The 14,255-nt window shown below is 35.6% G+C and overlaps 1 protein-coding gene across 1 annotated transcript in view; it reads left to right on the top strand.

Moving 5' to 3' along the window:
* The window catches only part of LOC129271369 (phosphatidylinositol 3-kinase regulatory subunit alpha-like), a 58,040-nt gene that overhangs the window by 9,662 nt on the left and 34,123 nt on the right, over window positions 1–14,255 (top strand). The window contains exons 3-6 of the mRNA XM_064106586.1: window positions 16–75; window positions 1,018–1,160; window positions 3,461–3,595; window positions 11,898–12,039. Coding sequence (XP_063962656.1) covers window positions 16–75; window positions 1,018–1,160; window positions 3,461–3,595; window positions 11,898–12,039 — 480 coding nt within the window. The remainder of the gene's footprint in view (window positions 1–15; window positions 76–1,017; window positions 1,161–3,460; window positions 3,596–11,897; window positions 12,040–14,255) is intronic.

The following is a 14,255-nucleotide window of genomic DNA, read 5'->3' as shown; positions in this document are numbered from 1 at the left end:
ACTTTTAATTGGCAGGTGAAACCAATGAGGGTTTAATTAATCAAGGCATCGTCACTCCGGAGTTTTGTCAACACTGTAAGTGCATCACCTTTATTTTCATGAGTTGTGTAGTCTCTGCAATTCTAGTATTTTCAAATCGGGGATATTTTTCCTCTTTATTTTGCCTGCTCCACCCTCCTCAATATCTACCTTTTCCTTTTCCTTCTCTTCTTTTTTTTTTCTTGTTTTTTTTACTTCTTCGTTTTTCCTGCTCCTCCTTTAATGTTTTTTCTTCTTCCCCCCCCCTCCATTTTTTCTTCTTCTTCCTCTTCTCCTCCATCTCCTTTTCTCCTCCTTTTCATACTATTTCTGTCTGATTATGGCCTCTCCACATTCTTTATTAATATTTCTCTCAATTCCTTAATAATGTATTCTCTTTTTTTAAAGCTTCTATTCTTCTCCTGTACAAGTAGTTCTGTTCTTTTTTCTCTTCATAATCATATTCAAATTATATTGTTACAAATGTCCATGTATTCCAGGACCTCACAATGTAGGTTTGTAATGGATAGAAAACACATGTACATACTGATAGATTCTGTTGGGTTTCTGGTCAGTATTTCTAATGAAATGAACCTTCATTCGATGCAACCTTTGCATTTTGTTACTATATTTTGTCTTGGGCTTCATAAGCAAAACTTAGCGATTGATTATGTTGCTGAATTATACAAGTTATTGTGCGCAATAACCAATGCAATCAGTCACAGAAATCAACCCCATGATCAATTGCTATTCATCTCTATGTTATTGGACACTGGCCTCTCTGTAATAATAAATCTTATAAATCCAAATGAATAGAATACAATGTTTATATTTTATAAAGGATAAATGGACAAAGCATCAATCTTCAAGCATGTACCATACATGTATGTGAAGTCAGAACGTGTTCCTTTGGTAAAAAAAAAATAATTCCACTATGACCTCTTGTTTAAGTCAAGCAAGCTCATGTTAAAAAAAAAATCATGTTATTTCCTGATACAGGTCAAGATTACATATGGGGCAGTGGTGCTATAGCTGTCAGATACCCCGATTGTCGTAACCTTTTTCACAAGATGTGCGCACCCTTCGTTGAGAAGTATGAGAAAGAATTCTTGCAACCAGGAGAGGATCCTTACAGGGAAGAGGTGAGTGTCTGTGCTTATAAGAGGGCCCTGTCTTACAAAGAATTATGATTGATCCAATCTTGAAACCACAACTATGGAAAGCCAGCAACGTCAACATCTAAAATGCATGTTTGTTCGAAGATGTTTTCGAGATATGATGTAAAGTCATACATTCATCGTTTTCTTGAAATTCTGTGTGCTTTTCTTTTAATAATACAAAGGACATTGTGCAAATTTCCTGGAGAAAAAGTAAGGACATTGTTGGAGTTCCATATAATAGGTTGATCGGATCAATTGTATTAAACTCTTTGAAAGACGGGGTCCAGGGGCCTGTTTCATAAAGGACTTGCAACTGTTGTAACTTTGCCATTATGGCAACTACACCATGGAAACCTTGATTTTGATTGGCTGATGAGCCCTGTTACCGTGGTAGTTGCCATTGTGGCAAAGTTGCAAGTCCTTTATGAAACGGGCCCCTTGGCCCCATCTTACAAAGAGTGGCGATTGATCCAATCAATCACAACTATGGAAAGCCAGCAAAGTCAACATATAAAATAAGATATGAATGTATATCCATATTAAATCCATTGATTTCTTGAAAAATTATGACACTGATGGATTTCCATAGAGTTACGATTGATTGGATCAATCATAACTCTTTGTAAGTCTGGGCCCAGGGGCCCGTTTCATAAAGGACTTGCAACTGTTGTAACTTGGCCGTAATGGCAACTACCATGGTAACAGGGCTCATCAGTCAATCATAATCAAGGTTACCATGGTAGTTACCATTATGGCACAGTTACAACAGTTGCAAGTCCTTTATGAAACAGGCCCCTGGTTTGTATCAGAGTTTACATGTGACCAGCCACCCTAAAACCAACAATAAGTCGCCCAAAAAGTATTTCGAGATTTTCATTGAGCTTGATAAGCACATCCTACGCTTTGAAATGATATGGGAGCTTCAATAAAATGAAGAGAAAACAAGGTTTGAAGTTTGGGTTTCCCTCACGCATGAGATGTGCAAACTGTACTGTCTCGATGATACTTGATAACAGTCTGTAAAAATGGTGTGAAAGAAACTCTCTTATCTTGTTTTTTGTCTCGCCTGCATAGCAGAGCGAGACTATAGGCGCCGCTTTTCTGACGGCGGCGTCGTCAACATTGAAATCTTAACCAAGGTTAAGTTTTTGAAATGTCATCATAACTAATACACTGTAGAAAGTATATGGACCTAGATCATGAAACTTGGACATACGGGTAATCAAGTATTGCTGAACATCTTTCTTTAGTTTCAGGTCACATGACCAAGGTCAAAGTTCACTTAGGGTCAAGGAACTTTGACCATGTTGGGGGAATCAATATCGAAATCTTAACCAAGGTTAAGTTTTTTAAATGTTGTCATAACTTGGAAAGTATATGGACGTAGTTCATGAAACTCATACATGTAGGGTAATAGTGTATCACTGAACATCTTGCCTGAGTTTCAGGTCACATGACCAAGGTCAAAGGTCACTTAGGGTCAACGAACTTTGACCATTTTGTGGGTATTTATGGAATTGTCATCATAACTTCCAAAGTTTGTGGATCTAGTTCATGAAACTTTGATATAAGAGTAACCATGTATCCCTGAATATCCCGTGCGCCCTTCAGGTCACATGACCAAGATCAAAGGTAATTTAAGGTCAATGAACTTTGGCCGTGTTGGGGTATTTGTTGAATTGGCATCATAACTTTGAAAGTTTATGGATCTACACATGTAGTTCATGAAACATAGACATAAGGGTAATCAAGTATGTTTTGCACATGTCTTAGGTCCCATGATCATGGTCAAAGGTCATGTTGGGTCAATGGACATAGTATTTTATTATATGAGTGTTTTCTTTTGTGAATTATTATATAGCTTTTTTCAAAGTCAGCACTGCTGCTATATCGAATCGCGTAATACAGGCGAGACTGCCAGAGGCGTTTCACTTGTTTTAAGTTAATCATACAACTTCAAATTTTGACTGTGTTAAGAAGAAGGATTTCTCTTTTATATGAGTAAAATTTCTAATTTGATTTTTGAAGACCAAAGTACTATTTTGGCTATTTGCAGAGAATCTTCCCTGGTGACTTATTGTTGGTTAGACTTACCAGGGTATTTTAATACCCTGGTAAGTTGGTAATATCCAAAGTTGCTTTGGACATACAGACGTTAGATTATAATGTGATATTCTGCTATAGGCCTACATGTCTGTACAAGAACTTGGATAAAAATTATTATCCAAAGTTTTGAGACACTATCTCATCACAATCTTGTTGATTTTCTTCTTTTTTTGCAGTTTGTGGACTACTGGGGAGTCGAAGATGTATTAAATTGGATGGCAGTGACGAACATGTATCGGTATGGGGAGCTTTTCAGAGCAAAAAACATTGATGGTGCTAAGTTAATTTCACTCAGCGAAGAATTCTTACAGGTATGTCCAACTTTTTCATATATGATGTAATTGTTTTTGAAATTTACTGTTCTCCACCCAAGGAGATTTGGGTATCTGATATGAAGTACATGTCGGACTCAAATCAGTATTATGATGGTCAGCTAGAGATTTTCGGAATTTGTTCAAGTGGATTTTATGATTTTTTTTGGTATAACGCTGTGCGTGGTAAAAAATTTGCCATGCTCTACATGTTTCTTACATTTTATACTGCATACATGTATGGACCAGGACAGGGCTCAATTTGGTACGTTGAATTTGAACTAATGTTTTGTCAAATGCCAACCATGGCAAAGTACAGCAGAGAAGTCCTTGTCGAAAAAACGGTGAATTGAAACAGCAGATTAGTCCTTGATTCTGGAAAAAAGGATACATTTGGAACTTTTCACAAGTTATTGTCTGAATCTGCAACATTGGATAAGCTGTAACATTGCAGTGAATGGGTCTTTTCCGGGACTCCTCCTTTTTGATTTTCCACCTGGGCTCTTTTTTAGCATTTCACAGGCGAAATCGCCCCAAGCCCCGTGTAACATTTTCCCTGCGACAAAGACCTCCAAGCTGTTCTTTGTCATTTGACGGGCATTTTCAACAAGTACTCTGTTCTTAAATCCTCTGTATGTCGCTGAGTGAAAACATCTTGATGAACACCAGGGCCCCCCCCCCCTGTCTTACAAAGAGTTGCGATTGATTCGATCAATCGGAACTATGGAAAGCCAGCAACATCAACATCTAAAATGCATGTTTGTTCAAAGTATTTCCTAGATATTCACTGTTTTCTTGAAAATTTAGTGTGCTTTGCTTTGTTTGCAAAGGACTTTGTGCACATTTTGTGAACAAAAAATCATGACATTGATGCATTTCCATACAGTTATGGTTGATTGGATCAATCATAACTCTTCGTAAGACGGCCCAGACCGCCCCAAAACATAAATTTGAATAAAGTGCCCATAACCGCTTCTTTCAAAGAATCAAACCATTAAAGACATGATTATTACTGGAAAGTTAGATCACGATCAATTAATCTTTGTTTTTTTCTAATGCAAATCAAATTACAAAGGTGTACTTGAGTGACTCTGATGTATTTCTTAGAAGCATGCCCAAGATTTATGACATATGAAAGTAATTAAAGTCTATTAGTCAATCAAATCGAGCCGTTTCATAAATTGCGATATGAACAGGGAAGTGTTTCTGTAGGCAAGGCTCGACATTAGCGGTGGCCCGGTGGCCCGGGGCCACCAGAAATTCACCTCGGGCAACCATTATTGATAAAATGTTAAGTTTTGGTGGCCCGAATCGGGCAACCAATAATTTTCAAAGTAGCGCAATTTTTCTCCAGATTTTGCACGCATTTATCAACTTTCTACAGTTCAAATTGCAACCCAGTTCGTCATGTGCCCTTTTTGTTGATCTACACACAAATACACACACACAAAGTTTGCATATTAGGCCTACAGCTATAGCATACAGTAGCTATTATCCAGCCAGCCGCGCCGGGCGGCTGGCGTGAGCTTTGCATGAAACCACTGCATACAGCTGTGCTCTAGATCTAACTCGGCCTATTCAGACTCCGGGAGCTGCGATAAAAAATGTTGCTGCTAAGAAATCTTCCACAGAACTTTGAAAATCTGAGTCAAAGTCACATTTTACACCAATGAAATGACATTCTACAGTCTATATTACGAAAATTTGGTGTACCCTGATTATTTGCAAGCATTAAGAAGAGGAATTATGACCTCTCTTTTTACTACAAAATACCGATTTCTAAATGAATTAATACACATAAAAAACACATAGGCAAGTACATCACAGTCCCACGTGTGCATTTGTATGTATGTTGATACTTGGTTTCTTTCGAAGCTGTCTTTTCTAGCCAAAAATAAACAGACAGTTTCTTTCTTTCTTGTTTATAAATGACTTCTTAAACCACTCTTGAGAAAGTAAATACTTTGGGAAGGCATTTCATTGATATGAAATGTGAATTTTTCCAACATTTTGGCAAATATAGGGAAGGACTTTTCTCACACTTTTTTTCCAGATATAACTTTTGCCGTTTTCTTTTTTTTTTTCTTTCATTTTTTTACAGTGGTTACACCATTTATACCCCTTCCCATTGAATATGCCTGATTAAAAAATATGTTTCTACTGATAATAAAATAACACAAACTAAAGGATAAAAAATAGAAATGTGCCATTCCCAGAAGGTAAGTGAAAATTATTTGCTTGGCTTTTAATTATATTCCAGTCAAAATAGACTGTTGCCACAGCTGTTAAAAATGTTAAATTTTTTCTTTTCTTTTTTTCCCTGTTCTTTGTTTTTTCTTTCATTTTCTTTCTTTTGTTTTATTTCACTTATTTCTTTTATTTTTGTTTTCTTTTGGTAATATACTTTTTGAAAATTATTTTCATTTGTTTCCCCCTTTTATGCATTGTTCTAATTTTGCAGCATATTTTTCTGTGATTTTCTCCTGCTATAATATGCTGCAAAAGAGAAAACAGAAATAAACTGGATTTGGGGCCTGCATATAATCTAGGTTTTAGGATTCAAAGAGGAAGAAATGAAAAACCATTGTTTTGTACATCTATCTGAGTTTTCTATGCACTATTTATTTACTTTACCATTAGGAGTGTGTGTCTAACAGAGATTTAAAAAAAAAGTCCACACAACCTGCGAACAATAAAATTCACATATGAATTTGTTACCCCCTATTTTGTTCACCTAATATGAAGGTTTTATTCAGCTTGGGTCGGCTGTATTTGGCAGTTAATGATACGCGTACCGCCTTGACCGAACTGTGCGAAGTCTGTGTGGTCTGTGTGGTAGAGATAGGCCGGGCCGTAAACACTACTTCTTGATGGGGGTGCATAAATTGCCCTAATCAAGTTTATATATTGTGACAAAATAGAATCACTGTAATTTGTTTATGATATTGACTGTGGTACGACATAAGGATAACGGAGCAGCTTCTGTTTATGTTAAGATATAGACATATAACTATAAGGAAATGTTTTCTTCTGACCAAAAAGTGAGAATAATTTTCTCTGATTCTGTACTCCTTCCCTCGATGTACTCCCGAGTTCAGGTTCAGTTGTCTTAGCGACGCGTTGTTTACTACTGCGCGCATTGTGTGTGTACGTGATTATTGCATATAGAAAGGTATTCGGCGTATTGTGTGGTGTATACACACCGTTCATGCGCTGCACGTATACGTATATGCACCGGTACGGTATGCACACATTATTCATCCCTGGATTTGGCTTCTTAAAATGAGACAAGCATGATTTAACGTGAAAATTGACGGAGCTAAATATTAATCAATCAATATGAATTTTATATGTATAAAAAGCTTACATGTTACATATCCCTGTCTGGGAACGAGGATTTCCAAATCTAACGCAAAACGCGCTGCTGCCAGGTTGAACATCGTATACCAAAATCCAATCGAGCACAGTGCGACCAATTAATGGATATTGTGCATGATAAGAACAAAAAAGTTAATTGCATTGTAAAGTTTAACCTAGAAGTGACGAATTTTTTTTTTCAAGAATGGGCATGATTTTACATGTAATGAAAAGGAAATGTTCTCTTCTTCTTATATCTAGGACGAGGATATTGTACCCCCTTTCAATTTTTGATAGGAGAGGAAAGAGTATAAAGAGTTGATAGGCATACTAAAATAGACAATCGTGCGCAGTGCGACTAATCAATTAACGTAGATTATGCGTGATAAATACAAAAAAAGTTCATTGGATTGTAAAGTTTGACCTAAAAAACACGGCGTTTTTTTTCAACCAATTAGGTTGAACCTTATATCACAAGAAAGAGTTACAACCTGTCTATCTGATAGTCGTTGAACTGAGACATTTTGATACGAAAGTCAGACGCTGTAAGAGAAGATCGAGCCCAAAACAGTGCAAAAAGTGCTTCTCTCACACAAAAACACGAGAAACTGTGTATTTTCAGTCAAAAAAACACGGTTGTTTTTTTAATCAGAATATAAAATGACAGATATCATGAGATGAAGAACAAGTCTAAGATTAAGAAACCGTTTGAACCCGTGAAAAATCTCGAGCGGTTTTTGAGATATGAGTTAAAAGAGCCGAAAATGGGTCTATTTTGTCAAGTTTTTGACGCCGGAATAGGGGATTTGCCACGGTGCGCGTTAAGTGAACACAACAAATTCATATGTTATTCTCTTTCAATCACTTCATTTTTACAACGATAGAAACAATTTATATTTTACCACAAGCCAATTAGCAAAGTAAAATAACAGCAAACAAGGTTTACATACAAGATGATAAAGTGAAAGTAACTTAGTGGTAGTGGCTGCAGAATTAATATTTCAGAAGTTTGTTTTAGTAATTTTTAATGTGTTTCTTTATATTTTTCGGGCCACCAAACTTTAATATCGGGCCACCAAAAAAAATTATTTGATGGTTTTGGTGGCCCGAACGGGCCACCACCAAAAAAAGTTAATGTGGAGCCTTGCTGTAGGAATAATGCGAGTGTTAGGTCTGGTTGACTTGACGTATGCATTGGATATACTCAAGTATTTTCAGGGAAAATATTCCAGACTTTTCTGCTAATTCTATTCCTTGTTGAATGATGACAAAAATATTACAGAGTGTTTCAAAAGCAAAACTTATGTTTCAAATATATCCTGTGTGAATACAAAATGCATGCATGTACGTACCTGTACATTATAATGTAAATATAAAAGTGATTCTTGCCATGACAATGATGACATGAATTTGTTGTAAAGCTTTTATAGAAACATGGTTAGAAACTGAATAGTATTCTATACATGTATTTACATACTGGAGCCCTTCACAATAAAGTGCTGCTTACTATTATTCCACGTTTAGCACAAATCTTTGTACATGTATCATTTTAATCTAATTTTGCTGTGAAAACAAAAGTAACTTCTTTGTATGGTACAGGTGTGTATATGTACACTTGCTGATTCACCTGTTTTGTTTAGAAAATGGAATCTTGAGACTAAAAGTTTCAGTTTTGATGAATACGTATGCACTAAACCGGTAACATTCTAAAGTCTGGTCCAAGGCAAGGTGTAGAGATAATACATGTACAATAATGTGCATGCTTGCAGTATGTACATTGAATTGAATTGAACTGAAATGAATTGGATTATTTAGTAAAGTATCAAATAGAAAGCTTGCAGGCTGAAAACTATGTTGAATTTGCATAAAAAATCAGAATAATTTATACTTAAGATGCCAATCCTAGGTACAAATCATGAATAAACTAATAAAAATAGAAAAAAACTTTTACATTAGAAAAACGCAAATTACTATACATGTACTGATAAATAGAATAGAATAAATAGAATGGATGGATTTATAATTCATTGGATTTCCATTGTATTATTATGTTTGAAATCTTTAAAAATATACTGAAACAAACAGCAGATTGAATTGTGCTTGATCATTGCATTTTATGAGAAGTGACACAATGATATATAAAAGATCCCTATCATTAGGAGTGGGCTATAAATGGGTGATTTTTGGTTTTACTGTGGCAACAGTTTTTTTGTGTTCCTTTTACCTTATCTCAACATGAAATGACAATATTTTTTGTCTCGGGTCCGAGAAAAAAGTGTGCCGGGCCAAAATCCAAAATGGCCGCCAAATCCCCCCAAAATCACATTTTGGGCCACAACTTTTTTATTTGATGGTCTTTTTCTCTGGTTTTGGTGTCTATTCATATGTTTTTGGGGGCAGGCAATTTGTTTTTCCTAAAATTAGTACTTCTAAATAATTATTTGTAGAGTTATAAGGTGATTTTACTTAAATTTACCAATTTTTAAAGCCCTTTTTTCAGCTAAAAAGTAGGTTTCATCGTCATGTGGTTCTTGGATATTATATGATACCAGTTGAACAGTAGCAGGCAGCTTATATAGCTTTATTGTTTTTATTCCTCTAAATTTTGGTTTATGGATATTTGCGAAATATATCTTATCAAATAAAAGAAAATGTCATTTATCTATAGGGGCTATACGGTATACAATGCACTGAACATACTACACTGTGTGCATCCATGCATTGACCACCGTGGCATATGACAAGTCCTGTATATAGTGTCATAGAAATAGGCTTCAAAGGTTTAGAATTTGATTGTGAATTTGATTGCTTGTCAGCTGATGTACATGATGAAACCAACAACGTAAATTGCACATAAATATCACATAACATTTATATCACATACGTACATCACATTTTTAGCCATGTACCTTCTTCATTTGGAGGCTTTTTTTTTACCTGGTTGTGTTGTCTAACTGGCCCATGTTTATGGGGTCAGGTAACTATCATGGTAATGCTGATCAACAGCCAATCAGAATCAAGGATTCCATGCAAGTAAGCTTTAAGTGAAGATAATGGTGAATTTTTATGCAACGGGGCCCAGAATAGCTACAGTGTAAATGCCATGATGTGGGGTTAATTACCTCTTTCCGCCCCCTGAATTAGCATATTTGACAAAACATGTCCTCAATTTCTGAGACAAAACATATCTTCAATTTCTGAGGCATCTAATTCTAAACCTAAGAGCTCATTTCTATGACACTATAGTTTATACAGGCCTTGTTATCTGTCATGGTAGCCAATGCATTAATATGCAGTGCAGTATGTATGTACAGTACATTGTACATGTATACTGTATAGCCCCAATGGATAATTGACATTTTTTTATTTAGTAAGATATTTCACAAATATCCGTAAAACCCAAAGTAGAGGAATAAAAGCAATATAGCTATATGAAGCTGCTTGCTATTGTTGACCTCGTACCATCTAATATCCCAGAACCCCAGGATGATAAAACCTTCTTTTTGGCTGAAAAAGGCTACAAAAATTGGAAAATTTAGGTATAATTACCTTTTAACTCTACAAATAATGGTTTAAAAGTACTAATTGTAGGAAAAACAAATTGCCTGCCCCCCAAAACATATGAATAGACACCAAAACCAGAGAAAAAGACCACCAAATAAAGAAGTTGTGGCCAAAGCTGTGATTTTGGGGGGTTTTGGCAGCCATTTTGGAATTTGGCCCGGCACACTTTTTTCTCGGACCCGAGACAAAAAATATTGTCATTTCATGTTGAGATACATTACAAGGAATAAAAAAAAACTGTTGTCATATTGAAATTACAAAAAAAGTATTTTTGACCCATGTATAGCCCACTCCTACTATCATAGATATTTTTTTGCATTGTCATTTTTATACATTTAGTAAAAGTAATACATGTACATGTACATGTACGTTCAAATTGCCATCAAATTTCCCATTTGGATAAAATCGATATGCTCTTTTTATTGCCATTATTGACTCATGTTACACTTTGAAGTATATGAGTGTCTACAGCACAGAAATCGTATCTTGACAATAATTTGCTGTACATTTTGAAATTAAGTCTTTATACATGTAGTAGAAATTAAAATTTATGTATGTACAACTTCTAAAAGTAGCCTCTGAAACATTGTCTTAATATAGAATAAAGCGCATTTGCAGTTTGATTCTTCAAGCTTCAAACGCAATCGTGGGTTATAAATCAAGATGCAAAATACAGTTTCTGAATTACTCTGGGATCAATGCTGATTCTTTCTTATTTCAAGACCACCCACTGCAGTTGTACAGTATATGTACATGCAGATTAAAGGTCAAGTCCACCCCAGAAAAATGTGATATGAATAGTAGAGAAAAATCAAACTAGCATAACGCTGAAAATTTCATCAAAATCGGACGTAAAATAAGAAAGTTATGACATTTTAAAGTTTCGCTTATTGTTGTTATTGTTGTTCGATGATGTCCCTCACCATTTTTTTATTTTTTATTGTTTGAATTATACAATGAATAATTAAATTTTTACTGATTTAACAATAAGGACCCTCTTGTTTGAACCGTAGAATGTTAAAAACAATGGTACATGTACAATGTAATTCCACATGTTCAGGGAGGATGAAATGTTTGTTTCACATGACCATGAGGAGAAAATTAGAATAATTCATATTCGTGTATTGATGAAATGCATATTAGTGAGTGGATAATGTCATTAGTCTCCTCATTTGCATAGTAACCAGGATGTGAATATAGAGTTCTGTTTTGTGAAATCAAGCGAAACTTCAAAATGGCATAACTTTCTTGTTTTCTTATTTTTGGATGAAATTTTCAGTGTCATGCTTGTTTGATTTTTCTCTTTTTATTCAAACCATTTTGTTGATGGGGTGGACTTGTCCTTTAATATATTTTCCTATGTCTTGTTTTATTTCTGCAGTCAATCAGTGTCCTTGATAAGTTCCATCAGCAGTGCATCCTGATAGCCCGTGATGAGCTGTGCTGGGGAAAGTCCAAGACTAGGAGTGGTGGAATGACGCCATCCAGGAATCAAGGAGATGGTCTCGCCATTTCACCAGATTGTAAGTCTTTCTTTCTGTCTTTTTTTTTTTGCTGTAGTAAAACCTCAAGTGCTGATAATTTCTGTAAAATCTTTTTTGGCAATGATCCACAAAATATTTTATATATTTTTGATACCTGGTTTATAAGGTGTAATTTGTTGTTGTTGTTGTGTTTAATTCTCTGATAGATTTGAATTCTGATACATGCACAGGTCTGTTTTTTTTTCAGAATTAAGAATTGGGCCTGCAGAAAGTGTTGTTGCGCTCTGCTGCTTGTTCTCATGTGATACAGAAGATGGTCTTGTGGCCATATTTTTCTGTGTTACACTGTACATTAATAAGCGGGGGGCATCTACATGTTGTACATTTATTATGTAAGAAGTCAAATGTTCAGGAGAAAAAAAAAAAAACATGGCCAACATAACACTGTATCATATTGAAATTTCATGTGGCATAGGGGCTCAATATTACAAGGTAGAGAGCTGGGTTATGGACAGAATACATTTGTCACTTAATTTTCCTGTCATCATCTTCATGGTTAACTTATAGTAAATGTTATGCACTTGAATACTTGCTGAACTTTACTCTCAATCAAAACCAGATTCATCTCACGTTCCTTCATGCAAAACATTGTCCTTTATGAAGTGCGCTCTCCATGGAAACTGCTTTTGTGTTTGGGTTCGTTTTTATCTTTGAAGTAGTTATTTCCTATGTTATTTGATGAGATGGACGCCATGGGCAATTAATGACCTTTGATCACAGTTGTTATGATGATATGATCACATTATTTCTTCATGTATCTCTTTGAAGGAAAACATAGACAGTGTCCTTCACACTTACTAGGCATGCAATGTACATTGCTGTGTACATTGTCTAGAAAAAAAGATTCAGGGTCGAAACAGAAATAGAGTTTGAAAAAGAACAATGTTTAATGTTTGCCTTCTGAGATTTTATTCCAATGCCATTGAGATTTTTTTTTTCAATTTTGGATTGAAGTAGTATGTATTTTTGCAACAAGGGTGTGGGAAATTACACTTTATACCAATATCAAGAAAACAACATTTTTTTTTCTTGGTTTTTCATGTATTCGGTCATGTACAAACTCCCGGGGGTGGCACTCAGTATATAATGCATAGTAGGTATGTGCCGCGGAGGGGACCCCCATTTTTACACTCAATTTTCCGTTCCAAGGCATAGCATTTTTGTCTTATTGAGAAAAAGAACAAAGAAAGCCGCTCCAAAGCATATCATTTTCTTCTTATCGTGAAAAAAGAAGAAAGAAATCCGCTCCAAAGCTTCGCATATTTTCCGTTACGCCGTTCCGGTCGCATTGATCTGCTACAATGAGCCGCAATTTTGGTGAAAAGCGGTCACAGAGCGCTGTCCGACTATCGCCTGTTCCATAGGGATGCATACGCTCTGCACACGCAGGCGACCCGTTCCGAGGACCCTCCTTTTTAGAATAAGCCCGCTCCAAGGCCCCCGTTTTTTGTCTCGCCCGCGGCAATTCCCTACTACTTTTTTGATCGAGTACCCCCCCCCCCCCTGGGTACAAACTTAACAGACCCCAGATGGTACCCATCTCTACAGAGTAATAATATATTGGAAGTACTGTATGTACATGTAGCTCTCATCCTCTTTTGTTCTTTACATGTATTTGTTGATATTAGCATTCATCAAGTGTTTTCATAAAGCAGACCAGTTCTTGTTTGTATCGCAGAAATTGTCCTTGTATTTTTCTTTCTTATATTCCATTGATGATGTGACCTTGTTTAACCGAAGTTATTAACTGAACTACATGGGCCTATATGTGTAAAAATTAAATGAGAATCTACATTACGTGACCACAAAGTAATGATGTTATTAATTGTAAACAAAAAAGTGTCGTTCAAAGATGATGTATTCTGCAGTTTTGTGCAAGTGTATAACAAATTGATTTTAAAAAATGGCCGGAGAATTGGGAATTTAAAAGGGGAATACCTCTTTTGCGTCAAGTTGTAAGCAAATGAGGATGTGGGTTAGGGTGGATCAAAGGGAACTTGAAGGCACAGTATTTCAGGGTTTTAAAGATCCGATAGAACTTTTTCTGTTTACATTATAGTTGTTTTATGTATTATGGAAATCGTGCTACATGTATTGGGTCGACTGAGACATTCTTCCATAGAAATTTAGCATCATTCTAATTTACCAGTTTTATTATTAAAACATTTCTCAGATTCACTCATTCTCACATTATA

Source organism: Lytechinus pictus, chromosome 11, assembly GCF_037042905.1.
Source record: "Lytechinus pictus isolate F3 Inbred chromosome 11, Lp3.0, whole genome shotgun sequence".
NCBI lineage: Eukaryota > Metazoa > Echinodermata > Echinoidea > Temnopleuroida > Toxopneustidae > Lytechinus > Lytechinus pictus.
The sequence above is the reverse complement of the archived record's forward strand: the minus strand, read 5'-3'. Positions and strand labels throughout refer to the sequence as shown.